General features: G+C 45.2%; 1 protein-coding gene across 5 annotated transcripts; it reads left to right on the top strand.

Annotated features, from left to right (window-relative positions):
* Positions 1-25: 25 nt before the first annotated feature.
* Positions 26-20,461, top strand: ADAMTS13 (ADAM metallopeptidase with thrombospondin type 1 motif 13). Of its 5 annotated transcripts, none has more exons than XM_086763598.1 (29): positions 26-217; positions 534-600; positions 1,443-1,726; positions 1,920-2,061; positions 2,440-2,576; positions 3,336-3,419; positions 3,501-3,625; positions 4,390-4,536; positions 4,883-5,017; positions 5,565-5,715; positions 6,354-6,458; positions 6,919-7,070; positions 7,196-7,259; positions 7,810-7,936; positions 8,158-8,306; positions 9,664-9,784; positions 10,001-10,081; positions 10,349-10,530; positions 10,975-11,110; positions 13,232-13,361; positions 13,693-13,882; positions 14,598-14,715; positions 15,060-15,189; positions 16,587-16,791; positions 17,296-17,605; positions 17,977-18,123; positions 18,611-18,787; positions 19,133-19,317; positions 19,530-20,461. In XM_086763598.1, the coding sequence occupies exons 1-29, from the start codon at positions 143-145 to the stop codon at positions 19,686-19,688; spliced, it is 4,215 nt and encodes a 1,404-aa protein (XP_086619724.1). In that variant the 5' UTR covers positions 26-142; the 3' UTR covers positions 19,689-20,461. The 5 variants fall into 5 exon arrangements, 4 of the variants coding, with proteins under 4 accessions (XP_086619724.1, XP_086619723.1, XP_086619726.1 ...); XM_086763597.1 differs by having other exon boundaries at positions 2,437-2,576; XM_086763599.1 differs by lacking the exon at positions 26-217 and adding an exon at positions 380-456 and having other exon boundaries at positions 2,437-2,576.
* Positions 20,462-21,021: the final 560 nt, after the last annotated feature.

Genomic DNA, 21,021 nt, shown 5'->3' with positions numbered 1-21,021 from the left:
CTCTCTGCAGAGGATCAGCTCCCCTGTTTGTTTAAACCCTGCACTCTTCCCTTCCGCTCCACGTGATGCCTTGGGCCAAATATCGTCTTAATCACCCCTGGGCCGGCGCTGAGTCCGCAGCGCTGGTTGCAACTCCTCCAGCATGATCGTCAGCTTGACGATCCGGGCGCTCGTGTTGCTCCCCTTGGGGTTCTGCTGGCCGTCGGCGTTCCGAGAGGTGAGTTTGGCCTCCAGAAAATGCAGTTTCCAGGAAGACTTTTTTTTTTTTTATTTCTAGGAAAAAAAGAGAAGAGACAACACAAAGTGTTCTAAGCCAAACTCCATCAAACCTCGCTAATCAAGAAGATAAAGCTGTTTCCTCTGGGTGGCTGTTGTGCAGCCCATGCTTAGTGCAAAATAAAGCCATGAGAACTTGGCATTGGTACTTGTTGAGTTGTTCACTGGCGTTTCTTCCAGGTTAGGTTCAGTTATGTGATAGTCTTGTATCCATTTGTTTTGCTTAAAAAAATGTAAAGCTATTACTCTTCTTGCAGAAATTTCTCGGCGCTTTGGATGCAGAAGATGTTTTCTCTTATTTTGGAACCAGCTCAGTGTCTGATGGTATGCAGGGCTCCTTCCTCCTTGATTTTGGAACATGTCTGTCAGTTTATTTCTAATCCTGTACATTTGATAATGCTACGAACACTTATTAACGAACCCTGATCTGACAAGCATTTAGCATTTCTGAGTCACATTACTCAGCGAGGCAATCCATGTTTCACTGTGAAAGCTGTTGAAGAGCTGTGTCAGTATTTAAAATTTGCTGAAGGAGATATGATAGATTTTTTTCTGCACGTTTCTCCTGCAGTCCTCATTCTCTGTACTGGTATTTTTCTATGAGGTTAACAGATCCAGGTCTTCTGAGTGCGAAGCTTTGGACTAAGAATAGCTTTAAATGCACTTGATATTTTTTTTTTTAAATAAACATGTGGAGAGACTAGTATTCTGGGTCTGGATTCATGGTAGTTCAGAATAAAGATAGATTTTAAATTCTCAAATCCTTAAAGCAAGGATGCTGTCTACTTGTGAGTTCACCTAGTGCTCATCCCAGTGCCTCTGTCTGGATTATGATAATTCTCACTCTGTAATACTTAACATCTGAGGAAGTAAAAGTGTCTCAGCCTTTATTAAATGCACTGTTCTACTTATTGAGAGAGTAAAAGCACCGATAATTCAGGAGCCAGTTTCAGAGCTGTTGTCTGTTCCCAATCAGATTATCCTCACTTTGGAACAGATGAAAGCATAGAAGTTCTTTGGCTGTTGACACAACGACTCCAAAAGACCACAGTTGTCATTTGAAGAATATTTTTTTCCTAGGGAGATAGATAATTACTTTTGTTTTCTGTGTATCGTCATTTCTCATACCTGTTCCCCTTGTTCTGGTCTTGTTTCATTTCTTTCAGTACCTGAGTTTGTTATTGCTGAGCCAACTTGCCCTTGTAAAGAAGAACAGATTGGGCTGATGTCCTGTCGAATTCAACATTGCTCCATTGAGGCTTGGGGAGAACTCTATGCCTTTGAATTTTTAGAGGACCATGCCCTCCTTTCCTCTTCCTTTGTGAGCAATCAAGTGGTGAACTCTTCCTTTAGCTTACTGAAGCGGTTCTCAGGCAGCTGCTTTGCAGGTGGAAATCCACTGCAACCTCCCGGGGCTGAGTGCAGAGTCACTTACTGTGAAGGGCAGCTGGTGAGTATGCACTGAACTTGCAAGTGTTTACAGCCTTTGTAGGTTTGCAGCTTGATGCACCAAACACGTGTGAACCATCCGTTTAATAAATCTGAGCGTTACGAAGGAGACACAGGAAGGATATGGCACACAGTTCTCCACTGATAGCAAATGTCTTTGGAATAACTCAGAGATGGAATTTCATCTCCTTTAGCAAGGAGTCGTCATTGCAAATGAGGAAAAGATTGATATCAGGCCTGTCAGAAGCAAAGATGTGGCCCTGCTGAAGGACATCGGCTTCTCCAGACCCCACATTCTCTTCAGAAGTGCCACAAGAGGGGAACGTATAGCAAGAGGTAATATACATGGAGAGGAAGCCCTGCTGCTTCTGCTTGGAAAAGCTGTCTCCTGGTAGTGGGGTTGCTTGAATGAGCTCAGAGGAAAAATCTATATATACAAATACATAGGTGTACTTGATAGATGTTTTTCACCTCACTGGGTGTAATTAGTGTGTTTTCATTTAGGTATCTGTTATTTTGATAGCATGAGCATGTTATTAAGGATGCTGACAAGTGAAAGAAACCAACAGAACTGGGAAACCTTGAGCAGGCAACTGGAGAAGTGGTCTTCCAGCTGGATTATTCTAGTCTTTCAGGAAAAGGGAGTTGATCTGTAGGACCTTTTTTGTTGTCTTGCATTTTAAACTCCCTGTGTTCCTTTGTGCTGTTCAGCAGGGCGGTTTCCTTCTCGCCTGCAGAAGAGGGCTGAGGGAGCTGTCAAACATCTGGAGTTGATGGTTGTAGCGGGTCCAGATGTTTACTCGTACCACAAAGAGGACACGGAGCGATATATTCTTGCCAACCTGAACATTGTGAGTAGCTTTCTGTTTAGATTGCTGGCCCAGTGTGAGAGCCCTCAGTGTCACAGGCAGACGGACCTCTGTGAGTGCACTTTCAGAGGTGTTTGTGTTTAGCTGCTCCTAGTGAAGAGCACTGCTTGTGCACAGGGTGTTTCTCTCTGCGTCTCTTGGCACTGCATGGCAAACTTTCCCTTGTACAAGAGCTACACACGGAAAAGTGGATGTTACAAGCTTTGAGATTGTAGCCTTAAAGTAAAAAATGTCGCCCTTCATTTCATTACTAGTATAATTGTATGTCAGAGACAGTGGCAAGAGTTTTATCACCAGAGCCTTGATCTGGTCCCTGTTGCTTTCAGTGAGATTGAACAAGGCCCATTGAATTAATCTTACATTTTACATTTCAGTGTTTTATTTCTGTTACAGGATTTCTCTAAATGCTATTATTAAGAATTTGCTTATGCATTTTCTGTGTGTGTGCACTGCAAAAAAAGTCTGCAACATTCACTCCCCTACCCTATAAAACTTTTTCCCATGCAGATTTTCTTTCTGCTGCGGAGTATCTGACAAGTCTAACAACAGTTCTCATCTTTTGACAGGTTTATTTACATTTGTAGTGTATACTTTAATGTGATAGTTCCTGGTGATTTTATAATTGCCCCTTATGGTTACCGGGAGTGTTGCCGTCGTATTGAATGCAGCCCTGTTATTTGGAACAGGTAGTGGGAGTCACTGGGGTGCTTTCTTTATTGAATCCTTTCTATCTCTTAACAGGGGGCAGAGCTACTGAGAGATGCCTCACTGGGTGCTCATGTCAGGGTTCATCTTATGCAAATGCTTGTTTTGAGAGAACCAGAGGTAAGCAGGGAGGTGTTCAGGTGTTGTCCAAGGGATTGCTAAAAGCTGCATGAGATGTGCAAAGATGTGCCTTCACTCTAGGCAGAGGTAAACATCACAACAAATATCACCTCCTCGCTGATCAGTGTTTGTGAGTGGAGCAAGAAGGTCAACCCCCAGAATGACTCTGACCCCCAGCATGCTGACATTGTCCTCTACGTCACCAGGTACTGAACCTCCCCTGCCCTGAGAGGGGACTGGAAACAGGGCTGATGGTCCAGCTGTCAGCGCAGTGACAGTGATTTGCACTGTGTCTCCCAGCAGCTGGGCATCACAGAATCTTTGGAAATGGGTTGATTCTCCTGCCCTTAGTGTAGAGAGGTGCTGTTTCCTCAGTTTCTGAAAGAACTGGAATATTTCCCAAGCACTGACCAGCAAGACTTGAGCAGACACTGTGTGCTTCAAGAGCGGCACAGCCAAACCCACTGCAGCTTTTTGTGGGCAGAAAAGTCGAACAGTAACTGGAAGTGAAAACCCACTGGTGCTTTCTGTGGAAGATTTCTAGGGCTACTGTGACTCAGACATTTTGTCTGACTTTCAGGCTCCTTGCTCTAAATTGCCTTGGCTAAATTTGTCGAAGGCAGACTTTTCTTGAGTGTAATGGCTTTGTTTTGCTGCTCTTTCTTTGAAGAGATGATGATAGTGCTCTGTCTTTTGCAAATAGGATTAGGTCATTTTATTCTGTTCTGCTTCTCTGGGGTCATGGGGATTTTTGAATGTAGAATCACCACAAATTTTGAACAGTGAGTCTTCATGGGGCCCTACTGCTACCATCTTGCCCCAGGGAGCTCCATGTTTCAAAAGAAATGACAGATAGCTGTCAAAGTTAGATGAGAATGGTGCCAATAAATTCAGTTAAATATCTAGACCTGATTTTATTAGCTGCAGTTGTTCTTTGCTCTCTCCTCTGTATTTGTTTCTCTTACTTTAGGTTTGACTTGGAGTTACCTGATGGGAACAAGAAGCTACGTGGAGTGACTCAGTTAGGTGGAGTCTGCTCCTCCTTCTGGAGCTGTGTTATTACCCAGGACACCGGCTTTGACCTGGGAGTCACCATAGCCCATGAGATTGGACACAGGTCAGTAGGAAAGCCCCAGAACAGCCTGGTATCTTTTATTCAGGGAAAAATATTCCCCAGTTTAAAGGATTCAGAAAAAGGAAGAGCAGCTCTTTGCATAACAGGGAGTTTCTAATGGATTATTCAGATGATTTGGAAAGAGTTCCCTGCATTTCTTGTATTCCTGCATGCTCTGTGACAATTAGAAGCTGCAAAGAGGAGAGAAAAACTTTGTGACAACAGTAGAAGGAAAGGCTGCAGAGGGAGCTCAGCCCTTGCTTCCACCCTTGCTTAGAGAAGACAGGCTCTGAGGGAAGTCAGCCTTTGGGTTTCTTCTCCTCAGAGTGCTGTGCTGCTTCTCTTGCAGTCTTGGAATCCCCCATGATGGTGAAGGGAATTGGTGCAGCAGCAGCGGTTACATCATGGGTTCAGCAGGAAACCATAACAGCATTGACCTTGCTTGGTCGCAGTGCAGCCGAGAAGAGTTCCTGGCCTTTGTCAGGTAAGGGAATGGTGGAGTTCTGTGTGGGGGTGTTTCCCCGTGCTGGGAGCTTAGGAGAGGGTAGGGAGAGACAAGGAATAAAGTAGGACATTGTTGGAAAATGAGGAACTGTTGAAAGCTTGGTGTTTGTTTATTTCTTACCGCTTGTGTCTGTTGCTGAGGTTAAGCCCAGTTTTTGCTTCAAGTGGCTGGAAATTACCTTGGTTAGTGACTAACATGCCTGGGCTGTCTTGGACTTCTCAGGCACTAGCTCAGCCTGGAAATTTTATTTAAAATGTCAGAGCCTCTAGTGTTAAACAAGCATTGCGGGCTGTGAGCTGGCTGGATGAAGAACAGGAATAGGTTTCTGTTTTAACTTCAGCAGCAGGGAACTGTGAGCATCTCCAGGCAGCTGCCGCAACTAAATCCATCTCGGCCTGCAGTAAGCATGTGTTGTCTGGGAAAGCAACAGCCAACTCCCAGAATGAAACTCAGCACAAGTCTGCAAACATGTCATTGTCCTTACTGCCCACAGCTGGGAAAGTGATATTTCTTATGTTTCTATCAGCACAGGCCAAACAAACTGCTTAAATGACCTGCCGGACATGGACGGCAGCATCCCTGGATGGAAGCCTGGCTTGTACTACGGAGCAGATGAGCAGTGTAAAATAGCCTTTGGGAGTGTTGCCACAGCATGCACCTTTGCTGACAGCAATGTTGTAGGTAGAAAGTTTGTCTCTTTTGCTAAGGGCATCAGGAAAATGTTCAGGAGCCAAGATTCAGAAAAAGGAAGCGGGGGATGTTATTATTGCAAAGGGATGGAAGGTGCTTTCCTGCCACAGATTTCTTGGCAAAGAACAAACCTTTTAAAATGCTTCACTTCTCTTCATCACCTCTCTTTGTCCACATAAGTCTCATTTAAGGTTTGTAAAGTACCCAGAGCCTTCTCTCCAAACAGGGGCCTGGCAGTGCAAGTGCTGGGTACACGTACTCAGGGTCCTGTCTTAGGGAGCTCTTCATTGGATGCCTTCAGCTTCCCCACCATTGCCCAAGTCCCCATGTCTAAGGGCTGCCATCTGGGCATGTTTTTTCAATGAGGAAGCACTAAGGGGGGTGAAATTTTAATTCCTTCAGTTGGTCATCTTCTAGCATTACAGCTGGCAGTGATGGTATTTTGGCAGGCCCACAACTTTTGCCCAGCAGCAGGAGAAATGAAGGGACTTGCTTGTGTTGTTGGGTAGCTGGGGAGAAACCAAACATCTGGAACATGTACCATTTAAATGGAATAGCATTTGGGACTGCTGTGTTGATAAGCCTAAGTGACTGCCTGAAATCCCTGATTTTCTTGCCACACCAGGACATATGTGAAGTTCTCTCATGCCACGTACAACCAGGAGACAAGTCCAGCTGTACTCGGCTTCTTGTTCCCCTCTTGGATGGTACTGAGTGTGGAACCAATAAGGTATGGAGGCTGCTGGTGATCAGAAGTGGGTGTGGGTGCTAGGGAGCTCATTAGAGGGCGAGACGTCATTGGTGGCAGGTATGTGGTGCTCACTGCCCCTCGGCCAGAGAGCTAGGGCCAGACACTCCAGTCACAAGCTGGTACCAGCTGATCTTGGTGTTTCCACCTTGTCTGTATCTCTGGAGTTGCTTTGCAATTCTATAGCCTGATACCTGAGCTCTCCTCAAAGGCTTTGCTTGCCGCTTGAAATGACCTATCAGCTCTTTGTTTTAACCCCAACCTCATGCTAGACCATAACTAGGAATGGAGCTCTTCTAGGCTGTTGTGGGAAGGTTCCTCATTCATCTTGGGATTCTGTTACAGTCTGCAAAAAGATGGGAACTTATGCCAGTCTTGTAGATCCCAGCCCTGCTGGGTTCACTGTGGTGCTGCTGCCAATTTTGTATATTCTTGGTCTTAGTGGTGCTCCAAGGGACAGTGCAGCTCTCTGGAAGAACTGAACCCCATGGCTGTAGTCCATGGGCAGTGGTCCGTCTGGAGCCCCTTCTCCTCCTGCTCCCGCAGCTGCGGAGGTGGAGTTGTGATAAGGCAGCGGTTCTGTAACAACCCCAGGTAGGAGGAGGGGAGCTGGGGAGTTCGCAGTGCCTCTTGGCTGATTCAGGGCCACAGGGTCTATCTTGCTCTTTGCTTAGGATAAACCTGCCTATGTTGAGGAATTCTTCTTCTATCATTTCCAGGCCTGCTTTTGGGGGGAAGGAATGCCATGGTGCCAGCATCCAAGTGGAGATGTGCAATACGCAGGTAATGTAGCTCGTCACATCTTCTGAGCTTTTCTCTTAATGCTGTTTAACCCTTTGAGAGCTGTATGGTTTGAGATTGTACTTCTCGCAGCTGACTGCTCTGGGAAGGAGGACTAAAGATCTGGCATTCATCCTCCATCTGTCTGACAACAGGAGAGGTATTTGTCCCACTGTGTCTGAAGACAGCAGTATTATTTAATAGCATTGTTCATGTGTAATGAAGCATTTTCTTTATGCCTTCATAGCAGGACAGATGCTGAGAAAATAGTGACTCACTTAATGATAAGTTTTCTTCAGAGGGACATGCTTATGTTGTTCCTATTTTCCTTATCCATTTATTTTGTATAAATAGCAAAGATATCAGCTTCCAAACACAATTCTCTGCATATCCCACAGCCTCCCTTTAAAGTGATTTTCTTTATTTGCGGTTGTTTTGGTGTTTTACTTATCAGCCACTGCTTTCTGCCTTTAGCTAGTGCGTAAAATGCAGCTTGGGATTCTGCGCTCAGTAACTTCCTTTCCTTACCCATATAATTCTCTCTGGGATGTAGGCCTGTTTGATGACCCAGCAGGACTTTATGGCTGAACAATGTGCAGCAACAGATTTAAAGCCACTGTATCTCACTGTAGAAGCACCATCCTTTTATACTTGGAGTTCTGCTGTTGGCTTTGCCAAAGGTAAGGAAAGGCTGAGAAACCATGGTTTCTTTGTGAAGGGGAGTGCTCAGGGACCTGTCTGTACTTTGAAGTCAAGAGGCCGTATCATTGATTGTTTTAGTTTTCGTGTAAAACCTGGATACTCTTTCTGTCAAATCCTTTTGACTTCTTCCCATTGCGTGGTGGTCAGCTGTGTGCCTTTCCGAAAGTAACTGCTTTCTTCTCCTGCCTGCCTCCTCCAGGGGACTTGCTGTGCAAGCACATGTGCAGGGCCACTGAAAAGGAATTCATGGTAAGCCGCGGAGACAGTTTCATAGATGGAACGAGATGTGAGCAGGATGACTCTGAGCAGCATGGGGCTTACAATCTGTGTGTAATGGGAAGCTGCAGAGTAAGTGACTGGGGAATCCACGTGAACCTCTGACATGTAATCTGTTCCAAAGGAGCAGTTTAGTAGGAACAGGTGAAAAAACCATGATTCCCAAACAACGTAGCGAACTCTTTTCAAAGGAAGAGTGTTTTGTTCTTAGATTATTGGATGGAGTCCAACAAATCTACTGTTCTCTCTGTGCATCCAATGCCCTCTAGATAAGACATTCTGCTAATTAGGCAGTAAGTACGTAAGGCTATTCATCCTGAATCCAAGAAGCAATTGGTTTATGCATTGGTTGAGGAAACATCATTAGCTGAGCAGTTTTCGTGATATAAATAGCCATATAAAATGCTGACCCTGTTGGAGAAAAGTTACGTGGTTTGAACATATCAAGTCAGTGGCAAAATAAGGAGTAAAACCTGGGAATCATAAGTTGACAATTTGATCAAGTATTTTGATTAGCATCACTGATCAAAACTGAAGTATAACTTTTTTTTTCTGGACCAGATGTGAGATAAGCATTCTTTCATGATGAACTTGGATACAATTCCTCCACGCTGTCTGCATTTCAGTAACTGCTCAATGCTGACCTGGTTGTATGTTTTCTGTTTCTTTACATTCCCAGAATACACTTCACAATTTATGTTTTTCTCATTATCCTCGTGTTCACGATGTTTTATAATGCATTTCCACCTAGTGAACAGCAGAGGGTGCAGGCATAATCTAGTCTGATTTCTGCCGTTCAGTTGGCGACAGTGATAAATATGTATGTTATGGCAGGATCCAAAGTCTCTAGCATAAATCAGTGCCTCTAGCATAAATTCAGCAGTTGCACATGTTTTTCTGCTAAGCCTGCTGAGATCCTCTTGTAGCTTTGTGTCAATTAGTCTTGTTTGTGGGAATGAGGATAGAATCTCTTTCCTGAGATCCATGGGACTGGAGGCCAGGCTGAAGGATGTGAACTAGGTTTGGGTTTGAGGAGCTAAAGACTCCTTTAGAACCTGCCATTCATGTTTACTGTTCTTCTGGGCTTTCCCCTCACCCTTTTCCCTCCAGAAAGAGTTTGTAGAAGAGAGAGAGTGGGGAGCCTTTGTTTTAGGTCACAGGAGAAGTCTTTCTGGGCTGCTTCTTATGGGAAAGAAAATATGGCACAATTAATGAAACTTCTGCTCTCAGCTAAGACTTTCAATCCCTGGCTTTGCATACTGCTGTACAGTGGTAGATCTAGGTACAAATGCATCTTTGTCTATTTTGACTTCTTAAATTCGAATTATAAATGAAGAAGGCAGTTTCAGGAATTCAGGCAACGTTGCTTTCATTCGCTTGTTTTCTTCTCAGAATAGGCAAGTCTTGACAGACTCTCCCCTTTGCTCAGGCATTTGGGTGTGATGGCCAGATGGACTCCAAGAAGATAATGGACTCTTGCAAGGTCTGTGGGGGTGATAATACCACTTGCACCAAAGTGAGTGGATCTTACACAGAAGGAAAAGCTAAAGGTGTGTAGCCCTCGCCCTTGGGCTCAACATTATGGTGCTGTTTCTATGCTGCATATTTGTATGTGTGTTCAGTGTTTGTAGTCTTCTTTATGTGACTTCTTGCCTGTAAGGCTTGCCCTCCAATGGCTAGCGGATCAAGAGGGCTTGATCTGTAATCCTCAGCCTTTTAAAGAGAGGTACAGTAATATAATATCTTCTTTCTTTCCATCCTTCCAGAGTACGTTACATTTCTGTCCCTGCCATATAACACCACCTTGGTCCATGTTACCAACCGGAGACCGCTCTTTACACATTTGGGTGAGTTGAATGAAAAGGAGAGGAGGGACTGCAGGCAGGGCTAAAACAAGCTTGTAAAAACAAGAGAATGGGATTTGAGAGGGAAGTTCTTGATGATGCGGTTTGTTTGTGGGATGCTTTCCAGTAGGAAGTGGTAGAAGCCATGCTCTTTAGGATGCTTGACTTAGATCAAAGTGGTTTCTAGCAAAAGGACAGTCTGTAGTTGCCAGCACCAGGGGATCCTGGTGACCACATCTGTTAACCTCACTGCTACTTTTGCTCCTCTAGCTGTGAAGGTTAAAGGAGAGTATGTGGTTGCTGGAAAAGGAAAAATCTCACTGAATGTCACCTATCCGTCAGTTCTGGAGGACAGCCAGATCAAATACAAAGTGTTTCTCACTAAGGACAACTTGCCAAGCCTGGAGGAAGTCCACGTGGATGGGCCAACACAAGAAGAAATTGAAATACAGGTAAATTAAAACAGCAGAGTTGGAAAGGGGCCAGTCAGAACTGTCCAGGCAGAGTTTGTGTAGCTCTGCCACAGTGTGGAATCCAGGTGTAGTTGGCTTTGTGTCCAAGGCCAATGGAGACGGTGTTCACTAAGAGTGATGGTGTTGCTCTTCTTAGGAGGAATTGGGGGTTGGCTGCCTACAGGCACACTGCAAGCCTGTGGGATAGTTGTGTGGGGAAAGGCATACCAAGTTAAACCTTTTGCTTGGCTTAATCTTTTTATTCAGTGCTGCGTGCACAGAATTCACAGGGTGAGTACTGTGACTGCATCTGGCAAGAATTGAGAGTCATAGCATTGAGGCTCAGGATTGGATGGAAAAAGGAGACCAGATTCTCTTATCTCTGGTCCTAAGAAATAGGTCTGAGTTGATCTGTGCATTGACCACGACTTTTTCCTTCACCAGGTCTATCGAAGGTACGCAAAAGAATATGGCAATGCCACCAATCCAGACATCACCTTCAGCTGTTTTGTCCCCAAAGAGAATCTGACATACATGTGGATTCCTCAGCAGGGACCATGTTCAGTGACCTGTGGGGAAGGTGAGGCAGCAGTATTCAATCTTTACTTTTTATGGAGATCTTGGCAGAAATAGAGTTTGGTTGGCTGGTAGTCATGGACTCTCTTGGGCTGCCTCCCACGCCCTCTCAGCCTCCCACACCCTTTGAGCCTCTACTTTGTTGCTGGCTTCCCACCAGCTCTCAGCCTCCTACCCTCTTTTTGTCTCTACTTTTTCTGTAGCCTCCCACACCCTCTCGGCCTCCCACACTCTTTGGGCCTCTACTTTGTGCCTAAACTCCCACACCCTCTTAGCCTGCCACCCTCTTTCGGGCCTCTACTTTGCTCCTAGCCTCCCACCCCCTCTCAGCCTCCCACCCTGTTTTCACCTCTACTTTATCACTGGCCTCCAATCCGCTTTTCACCTCTACTTTTTTCTTAGCCTCCCACTCCCTTTCAGCCTCCACTTTTTTCTTGGCCTCCCACCTCCTTATGGCCTCTAGTATTTTCCTAGCCTCTCACCCCTTCTTGACCTCTTGTATTTTCCCCACCTCTCACCTCCTTTTGGCCTTTACTTTTTTCCCAGCCTCCCACCCCTCTTTTTTCCTCTAATATTTTTCTGTCCTCCCACCTTATTTTGCCCCTTACTTTTTTCCTGGCCTCCCACCCTCTCTTGGTGTACCTCCTCACTCTCAGCCTCCCACCTGCTTTTAGCTTCTAGTTTTTTCCTGATCTCCCATGCCCTCTTGGTCCCCCACCCCCTTTGGGTTTCTGGTTTTTTTCCCAGCCTCCCACTCCCTTTTTGGCCTCCAAAAGGGAAATAAAAAATCTTTGTTCTTAGAATTCTATTCCTGTGCCACGGCTCGTCGTTTCTGTCTTCCTGAACAAATCATAATGCAGATTGTAAGAATGCACTCTAGTAGATTGGTCTGACATCTCATTTGCCAGATAATGCAGATGACAGTGGCAATTCTCTCAGCTTTCATGACAGGAATTTAGAAAATACATTAATGGATACTTACAGGAGTCAATCTGTGGGACTAGTTATCTCTGGAGAGCTTTTCTCCAGCAAATTCTCCAGGTGAACTGGTTGCTGAAACTCTGAAGTAAAGAACTGAAAATACTCTAGGGCATCCCAGCTAATGCAGTCACAAGCAAATAAATGAGAAAGCTGGGACTTTAAAGTAACAGAAGGTTGAGAATCTGAGCTGAAATTGTTGCATCTTGAGAGCTGAAAGTGATGCTCAGGCCCTCCTTACGAATAGACGTTATTGGAAAAGAAGAAGGGTAGTGAAAAGGTAACATTGCTGATTGATTCCTGACGTTTGCTTCTCAGAGTCATGCTCTTTGAGGTTCAGGAAAGCCTGTCTCTCCTTTGTGGGTAGCTCATTCACTGCAAAGGTGACTCTTTACAGCTTTACTTGTAACTTTTGAGTTTGGATTTTCACTCACTTTACCTGTCAAGTTCCATATTGTTAATCATCTTGTTTATAGCTGTAGTTTATGGATGTTTCATTTCTTGCATGCCACAGGCACTGCAAGTCTGCATTTTCTCTCCCAGTACCTCTAGTCTAGTTTTGGATATTGATGATCACTTTGAGGACATTGGCATGGTGCTATCTGGGTACAAAAGCTGCAACCTGATCTGGCTGGAGATGTCCCTGCTCCTTGCAGGGAGGTTGGACTGGATGGGCTTTAAAGGTCCCTTCCAACCCAAACCATTCTGTGATTCTATGATGATATGACATTATTAGTTCTACAGAGTGTAATTTAAAAATAGCTGACTGCTAGAGCTTATTTTCAGCAACCTGTTCCTCATCAGTCAAACATCAAGATCATTAGAAGTAATTTGGACCAAATTATGATTGATATCCTTGTTTTTGCAAATGGCCAGTTTAGAGCAATCTGTCCATTTTGGCAGTGGATTATCTGTCAAACTTCTCATCTGGGCTGTTCATCTTGGAAAGTCACTTTAAAACTATTGAGGAAAAGTTATATCAGAAAAGACGTTTGTGTGTTTATAGAAAGTCTGTGTGTTCCCAAATACACCATTTTCCTACACGGATTGATTTGAGTAAAGTGAAATTACTGCACCTTCATGGCATAATAGAGGTGAACTGTTCACTTTGTTTATGACTTCCTTTCCTTTTCTTTTTGTATCCCAGGGACGCAACCAGTGGATCATGTGTGCTTTGACAAGACAAAGAATGAAGTAACAGAGGATCAGTGGTGTCTGGAGCTTCCAGAGCCCCTTTCAGAGCACAAGCCCTGTGCCTTGGAGCCATGCCTGCACAGGTTGGTGTTCCTGGAAGCTCAGCTGAATTCTTGCTTTGCTTGCCCTTTCTCTGCCAGCCAACCCAGTCTCTGCAGTCTCATTTGCATTGTGCAAGGTGGAAAAAAAAAAACCCCCCAAAAAAAACCAAACCAGAGGTATGAAGTAGTTTCTCCCTAATTGTAATGGCATAGTGGATCCCATACCATATTCTGTCTTTCTTGGCTCCATGAGGTAACTGAGATGTCAGCTGAGTGAATGGAAGATAGTCCTTACAATATTTTACAGCAGTCTGCTGAATTAAAGTACTTTGAGGGTGTGAGAAACAGGGTGATACATTTACTTCTCATTTAGGTGGAAGATTTCTCAGATAGATGAATGCTCTGCTGTCTGTGGAACTGGAGTTGTCCAGCAGAATCTGACCTGTGTTCAGTTTCGTGATGGATTGGAGACTGTGGTGGATGACAGCTTGTGCCCAGCAGAAGAAAAACCCCTCTCTGTTGTGCCGTGTGTGGTTAATGTCTGCCCTTTAGGCTGGGACAAAGTGAGTTTACTGGTTTGGCTTATTTCAGGAGTCTCACTGGGAGCTTGGCACTTGTGATCCATAGGAGGCTACCGGTTAAGAAGAACCACCTTACTACTGGAGTCTGGGAGGGTGATTTACACCAAGGATGTCTGCCCAGTTAAAGGTTCATCCTATCACTTTAGACAGCTCTATCTCTCTTAATTTACGCTGTTGGATTCATCAATTCATAGTGGTGATTTGTTTAGGGCAGCTGTTGACTGTGTTCCTTCATTTCTCCTTGCAGAGTGCGACAAAACCAGGAACAGAAATAACCCCTGGTCTACTAGAAAATACCTCGCTGGCAAACAGAGAGGTTCTGATGTGGTAGGGAAGATTGCTATCAGGGAAGAGGGCTTTTCAGCACAGGATCACTGGTCCAAATCCATACTGGGTAGCCACTGCCAGGTTTACGTTTACAAGACGGGGAAGATGCTGCTTTAGGCATCTCCAGTCTCAGATATCTCTTTTCAAGTAGTATGAATTAGGAGGGGTCTTGGCTGTTGGATATCCTTAGCTATTCCTGATACTTACATGTTTTGCAAAAATGGATAAAGTGCTTAAATGTGCCTCTTCCTCCTGTGATATCAAATATGTTGTAGGCTTGATCTGGGGGTATCTCCCAGCTTCATTAGATTGGGACCTGTGTGGGAAGCAGGTGCTGATGTCAGTCTGGGTCTTTTTGCTCTGTTCTGAGGAGGAAGATGCACACTTACTTCAGACTTCGGAGTCACTTGGGCATATCCAACTGGAAAATCGGACCGTGTATGTCTGGAGCCCTCTAGCTGGAGAGTGTTCTGTCTCCTGTGGCAGAGGTGAGATCTTTCAGGGCTGCAGGGAAATGTGACTTGGCTGTAGGTGTGAGCTCAGTGCCCAGGAACCTCAGGGACCTGGCCTTTTTCCCTCTATAGCTCAAAGTGCATGTGTAGCTGTGGTCACAATTTTTTTTTAAGTCCAGAAAAGGCAAGGGGGCCTGGCTCAGATAGGGAACAGTTTAGAGGACTGCTGTGTTCCAGAGTTGGGGAAGATGAGTGCCATGAACATGCCTGGGGCTTGGACAGAATTTGCTTGTTTTGTACACGCGAATGTGACTGACACTGTTTGGCACGTGTTCAACCCTTGCACGCGTGCCGTGTGGTAAGATCGCTTCCCTTTCTAGGTAAGACTCAGCTGCAGTATGTGTGTGTGGCTTTTGACACCAAAGAAGAAACTCAAGAAGAAAACTGTCATCCAGTGCCAAAGCCGGAGAGCAGAATGGAAGTCTGCGATCTCAGTCCCTGCCCACCAAGGTAAAGCAGTTACCAGGAGATAACGAGCCAGTGAGAGGTCTGTCCTTCCTCTCTATATGTCCATGGCAAAGTAAGGGCCAAGCTACTCTGATGTCTTCCTCTCCAGTGCTTTGAAACTCCAGCCAGCTGCAAAAACAGTAGCACTGATCCAAACTCAGCAAACTACCTGGGTCTTTCCTGGGCTGGTATGTTCTCAGACGGAACTAAGGGAAGTCTTTGGACTTTGAGTCAAGGAAAAAACTGAAAACCCTTTGATCTCTTATTACCTTGGGAAAGTAGGAACAAATCCATAACTGCAAAAGGTGGTGACACATTTGCCAGCTGTACAGTATCCACATAGCATCAAGGAAAGTAGCTAGAATTAAATGCTCTAAGAATCTGTGATAGCTGCTCTGAGAACTGAAGGAAATTGATTGCATTTTTCCTAGGATTTATGGTATTACAGACTGCACTCAGTGGGCTGACTGGTGATCTCTCAAACATGAGCCAGTTTGTATGTAGGCATTAAGAGAATTCCAGGTGTACTTCCATAGACTGGTTGGATTTAAAATCCAGTGAAGACGAGTGACAGCTGGAGGTACTGACTGATAGCTGCGTTATTCCCAAGTGGCATTACAAAATGGGTTCATGCAGTGTGAGCTGTGGAGGAGGTGTGATGCATAAGGTCCTCTATTGTGCAAGGAAGCCCATGGAGAAGGCAGAATAGATTGTGACAGACATCTACTGTGATGGTTTGCCTCTCCCAGAGGAGCAGGAGCCATGTCATTTGGGGCCATGCCCTCTGAAGTCAAAATGGCCACATGGGCCACAGGAGCGTGCACTGAGGAAGAATGGTTGTCCGTGAACATTTATAGTGTGATCTAGGATATGGCTCCGGGGTGATAAATGGGACAGAGCTTGCCCTGCCCTCTTTGGTGTTTGTCTGGAAAGCTGCTAGCATCCGATTTTTTTTTTTTTTTTTTTTTTTCTAACATGCTACAGGATGCCACTCCCAGGATGAAGTACCCTAGGTCGGTTTCTGATCTGACTGTTCAGAGTGGTGTGTGTTTTGGAGGGAGATAAGATTGGTTTTGCAGTTAAGCCTGTGTATGTCACTCTGGGGAAGACTGTGATGGACCTAGAGTAAGACTCAATGCATATTTTGAGTCTGTTGGCTTCTTGCAAAATGTGAATGCCCTCCGTTTGGGTCCAACTCCAAACCTGCTCCAGATGCCCCAGCCTTGTTTCAAAGGCTGCCTTGTAGGAAGCAAAATGTGTAAGGCAGAGGAGTGAAGAAAGCTACTGAGAAGCAGAAGGGGGAAGGATGAGGGAGTTGCAGTGCATTCTTTACAGTGAGCGATAGTAGAGGGTGGGGATTCATCACTAACTTAATTTTTCTCCTTGTTGTTCTCTGTCAGATGGAAGGTAACCCCAGCTGGCCCCTGTTCCTCCAGCTGTGGGCTCGGCTTAGCTGTTCAGCTGGTCACCTGTGTGCAGATTCACCAAGGCAAGGAGATTTTGCTGGAGGAGCATTTGTGTCCTGTGGCAGAGAAGCCACGTAGCAGTGTCCCCTGTGTCATCCAAATGTGCTCTTATGAATGGAGCTTCAGCGAGTGGACAGAGGTATCTGCTCCTGTTTAGCCACAGCAGTTGGTGTCTAGGGAGCAGTTTTATAGCCATTCACTTCCCTAAAGCACGCAGGGGAGAATTACCACTTCTTGCCTTGTATATTTACTTCCCACAGAAATGCTTAACTGTTTCTAGGGATGTTTTCCATCCTTTCTACTGCCCTGTGTTTAGCAGCTGTAGGTTTGCTTCTCACATTTTTCAGCTCAGGTTTTGGCTGCAGTTTATAAATGGTCCTTGGCATGTTTTCTTCTGGAATGCAGATCTTTTTGGATTTTTTGGGAAGTGGTTCTGTAATTCAAAGATGTAGTTTGGAAGATCCCCTGGGAGGTGGGCCATCTTATAGCTGATAAAACTAGAGCACTGAAAGGGCAAGTGATTGAACAGCATCAGCAAACAAAAGATCAGTCCCCCAGATCATGCCTGAGCCAATAAAGGCATTTATTTCTAAATACCAACTGAAACACATGTATAAAGACCTGTGGCTTTCTTCCTCTGCAGTGTTCAACTTCATGTGGGAATGGCATTCAGACACGGCAGGACTTCTGCTTCAACCCACTAACCCGTAAGCACGTGAACCCCATCTTCTGCAGGCGCTTCCCCAAGGCCATTGTGGTACGTGGCTGCTCCTCAGGGCCCTGCCCTGAGCAGGCAGTGGGGACCGGGTCCGATGGAGCAGAACTGCCGACAGTGACACCGGTCGCGCATCTGACGACAGCTGCAACTGCCAAAGAGGCACGATTCAAGGACCTAGATCTTCCTGCATCTGCTGTGCCAGCTGTGCCTCAGGAACAGACAAAGACCAACGGAGGTGAGGAGGACACTACCGAAAAGTAGAGATAGGTGCGTACTGCATGCAGCTGGGTTGTGGTGACCCTACTGCGACACAGGGACAGGAGCATGGAAAGGGGATGCTCCTAGTTAAGGACAACATGCTCTTCCTTAAAGCATGCTATGAACTCTCCATGTTATCTGAGCCAGGAACAATGTCTTCCTTCCCTGGGCTTCCCAAAGCTCTTCTGGCTTGGGACTCCTTGGGGCAACAACTGACTCTTCCCACGCTTTACCTGGAAGATGGGGATACTGTTGGCACTTGTCTTTTCATTGTGCCACGAGGGAATGGGCTGTTTCAGCAGCTGTATGGCCTTCTGGATGTGTTTCTCATGTGTCTCTACTGTGCAGGTGTCTGTGGAAAGCTCTTTCTTAATGCCACCGGGATCATCAACATGACGGGTGTAGAGAGCAGCGATTGCACTGTGGCCATCGGGCGTCCTCTCGGGGAGGCGATAACAGTCAGCGTGCTGGAGAGCTCCCTCAACTGCAGTGCAGGTACGGCCCAGGGCGCGCTGGGGACTGGCCTGGCCCTCTGGGAAATCTGCATCTCACTTGCCCGTGTGCTTTTGGTGCCTTGAAACATTCCTGCTGCCTTGGAGCCTGTGTCATCTCTGAAATGATTTTACAAGTTTTTCTGTCCCACCAAGTCTTTGCCAGATGGGACTAAATGAAGACGATGGCTTTCCTCTCTCTACATAATGTTTTTTAGCTGTTTTCTTTATAGATATGGGATGAAAGGAGTGTATGGGGTTAGTGAAGCTGCCTTCTTAGGCCTGTTAAAAACCCTCTCTGTAATATACCCTCTCACTGGAATCAGTACAGTTAGATTAGTTAACTAGACCGTTTTCATTACAGATTTTGATAAGATAGGGATGAGATGCAGAAATTACTTCATTCCAGACATATATAAGATAGGTTGCAATATACTTTGGCCTTCTATCTCAAAGTAAGTGTTTCTAGTCCCTGTGCTCATCCATTCCAGGTGAGGTCGTGATGTTTTCTGGGCGAATGATGTGGCGGACAGGCTGCAGGAAGCTCCCTTTGTCACTGATAAGTTCCAGAACGAATACACTGATTGTGAAACAGCGAGTTTTGCTGCCAGGAAATGGGGTCATTCTTCAGTACAACAGCACAACTGCAACTAAAAAGTATTACCAAGGTACCTTACTGAAAGCTTTGCTATTGCTTTAGGTTAAGGCACCCACGACAAGGCTCACCGAGTTCCACAGATCATGGTTGCCTATAGGAATCTATGGAAAGCTTGCTTCATTTTTAGGAGCTAATAAGCCCCCTCTTCAGGAGTGTTGGAATGAATATTACTTGTGGACTGCCCCTCCGGTTTAAAGGCAAGCCCTCTGCAGGTGTTTGCTGATACTTGGAGGTTCACTGATTAAAATCCTTAGAGAAACTTTTCTGCCTGTATTTAATTTAAATTTTCTCTTTCTTGGAGATGCTGGACACTTCTCTAAATCATTTTGTTTTCTGCTCCCTTTCCCCCTCTCAGATTGTGACAGGCAGCTGTTTGGTCCCCAAGGTGAAATAGTGAATCCTGTGCAATTGCCTGATCAAAGGCAAGAAGCAGTGTGTCGGACCTTCATCAACGTGGCTCCTCGGCATCGCATAGCCATCCGTGCCCTATATATTGACCTGGGCAATGAGAGCAACCAAACACATTTTAATTACGTCCTGGTGAGTCAGAAACCTAAAGGGGATTACTTGGATGGCTAAAGACCCATCTCCTCATTAGACATTTCCATCCAGCCGCAAAGTTCAATCACAAGTCCTAGAGGACCTTTGTACAGGGCAACTTTTCTCCTTGAGTGACCAGTTTGCAACTCCCCAGTATTTTCTGGGTACTTGTAGGCTGCTATGATATAATGGTTCCCTCTTTCTTTGTGCAGGTCCGTGATGTAAGCACTATGAAGACGATGGTGTTCCACGGGAAACAACAATTCTTCTGGCAATCAACAGGAAGCCAAGCTGAAATTGAATTTCATGAAAATGTTAAGGAACATCAACCCAGTTTCTGGGCTGAGTATCATGCTGTTGAGCTAAAATAAAGGGAGGGGAGAGGGCCACTGCCCTGAGAAAGACCAGTTAGTCTCTGCTGCCTGTTCACTGCTCGAGGTCACATGAGTCATCTGACCTTTTTGCAACTGCTTTGCCATCTACTGAGAAAGATCTACTGGCTCCTTTGGGATCTCAGTTAATATTTATAAAGATTATGCAAAAGACATGTAACTACCAAATGTTTAGCAAATAGTTCTTGTAAGGATTTTCTCTCTGTGCTGACTGGTATTAAGGCAGTGTACATGTCTGTAGTTAGTGAGTTGGACGCTGAAATCTCAGAGTCCTGCTTCTGTAATAGACTGTGACCTTTTAGCATGGCTGTTTCATTTCTCAGTGGCTCAGTGTCCCTTTACAAACCTCTGTATACCACAGGTAGCTACAATTATGGCTTAACCATCAATTTCACTCTTCTGTGATGTAAATGCCCCTGAAAACTGAGGCCCGTTGAAATTCTGGAATGTTATAAAGAAGGCAAAGATGAGGACAAACTGCTAGCACAGGAAGACTAGAGACATGTGTGAGGGCAAGACAATTTCTTTGCCCAGGAAGGCAGGGCAACACCAGGACAGGCCACTCAGGTTGACTGTTTTCAGAAGTCAAGGCACTGCTGACCTGGTCAAGCCCTGGTGACAGTTGCCTAAATGATGTCCAGAGGTCCCTCCCCAGCCACTCCTTGTGTGGTTCTACTATTGTATATCTGACAGTGATACCAGTACTTCTTTTCTATGGGAAAATAAAAATATTTACTGAGATAATGACAGTAGCTGTGCTGTTAATCTGCTTGTATCTTCGTCTCACAGGAACTGTGCAATTAGAGATTGTTGAGACTGTATGATACAAATTGTGGCAGGAAGAAGTATTTTAGAGCAGTGACAAATATTTGCTCATGTTTGATTTAAATACATTTTTAAGTTGTTTTTATTTAAAGTCTTGAACACTTAGTATCTTGAACACTGGACCATGCTTTGGTACAAATCTGTCATCCTCAAAATCACAATGTAGTGCTTAAGGGGTGTTTTCTGCACCTGGAGCCTGGCTGTATACATCTGTCCTTGCTCTTCATGCTGGATGCAATAAATGCTTCTACCTGGGCAGTTTTAACCCTGCTTCTGCTTTCTTTCTTTCAGTTGAATTCTCTGATGTCTTTTTACAACCACAAAATATTTTCTTCTGTCTTTTTAATACTTGTTTTCTTCTGGTTAAGCCTGGAGTTTTTTGCTTGCCAGCCTCCAAATTTACGTTCCGTTCCTGGAAGAGCTAGAAAGTAGATTCTTGAAGCGAGATCCTCAAGGAGCTGGATGTATCAGCTGTCCCGCTGCAGTG

The sequence above is a fragment of the Chlamydotis macqueenii genome, chromosome 20, assembly GCF_036417535.1.
Source record: "Chlamydotis macqueenii isolate bChlMac1 chromosome 20, bChlMac1.mat, whole genome shotgun sequence".
Classification (NCBI taxonomy): domain Eukaryota; kingdom Metazoa; phylum Chordata; class Aves; order Otidiformes; family Otididae; genus Chlamydotis; species Chlamydotis macqueenii.
The sequence above is the reverse complement of the archived record's forward strand: the minus strand, read 5'-3'. Positions and strand labels throughout refer to the sequence as shown.

Bases quoted from the DNA above. Each gene is read 5' to 3' on its own strand.
- ADAMTS13 (XM_086763597.1), top strand. From the start codon at position 143: ATGATCGTCAGCTTGACGATCCGGGCGCTCGTGTTGCTCCCCTTGGGG. The intron at 5,018-5,564 runs GTAAGGGAATGG...TGTTTCTATCAG, and splicing joins GAGTTCCTGGCCTTTGTCAG to CACAGGCCAAACAAACTGCT. The intron at 19,318-19,529 runs GTGAGTCAGAAA...TTCTTTGTGCAG, and splicing joins CACATTTTAATTACGTCCTG to GTCCGTGATGTAAGCACTAT.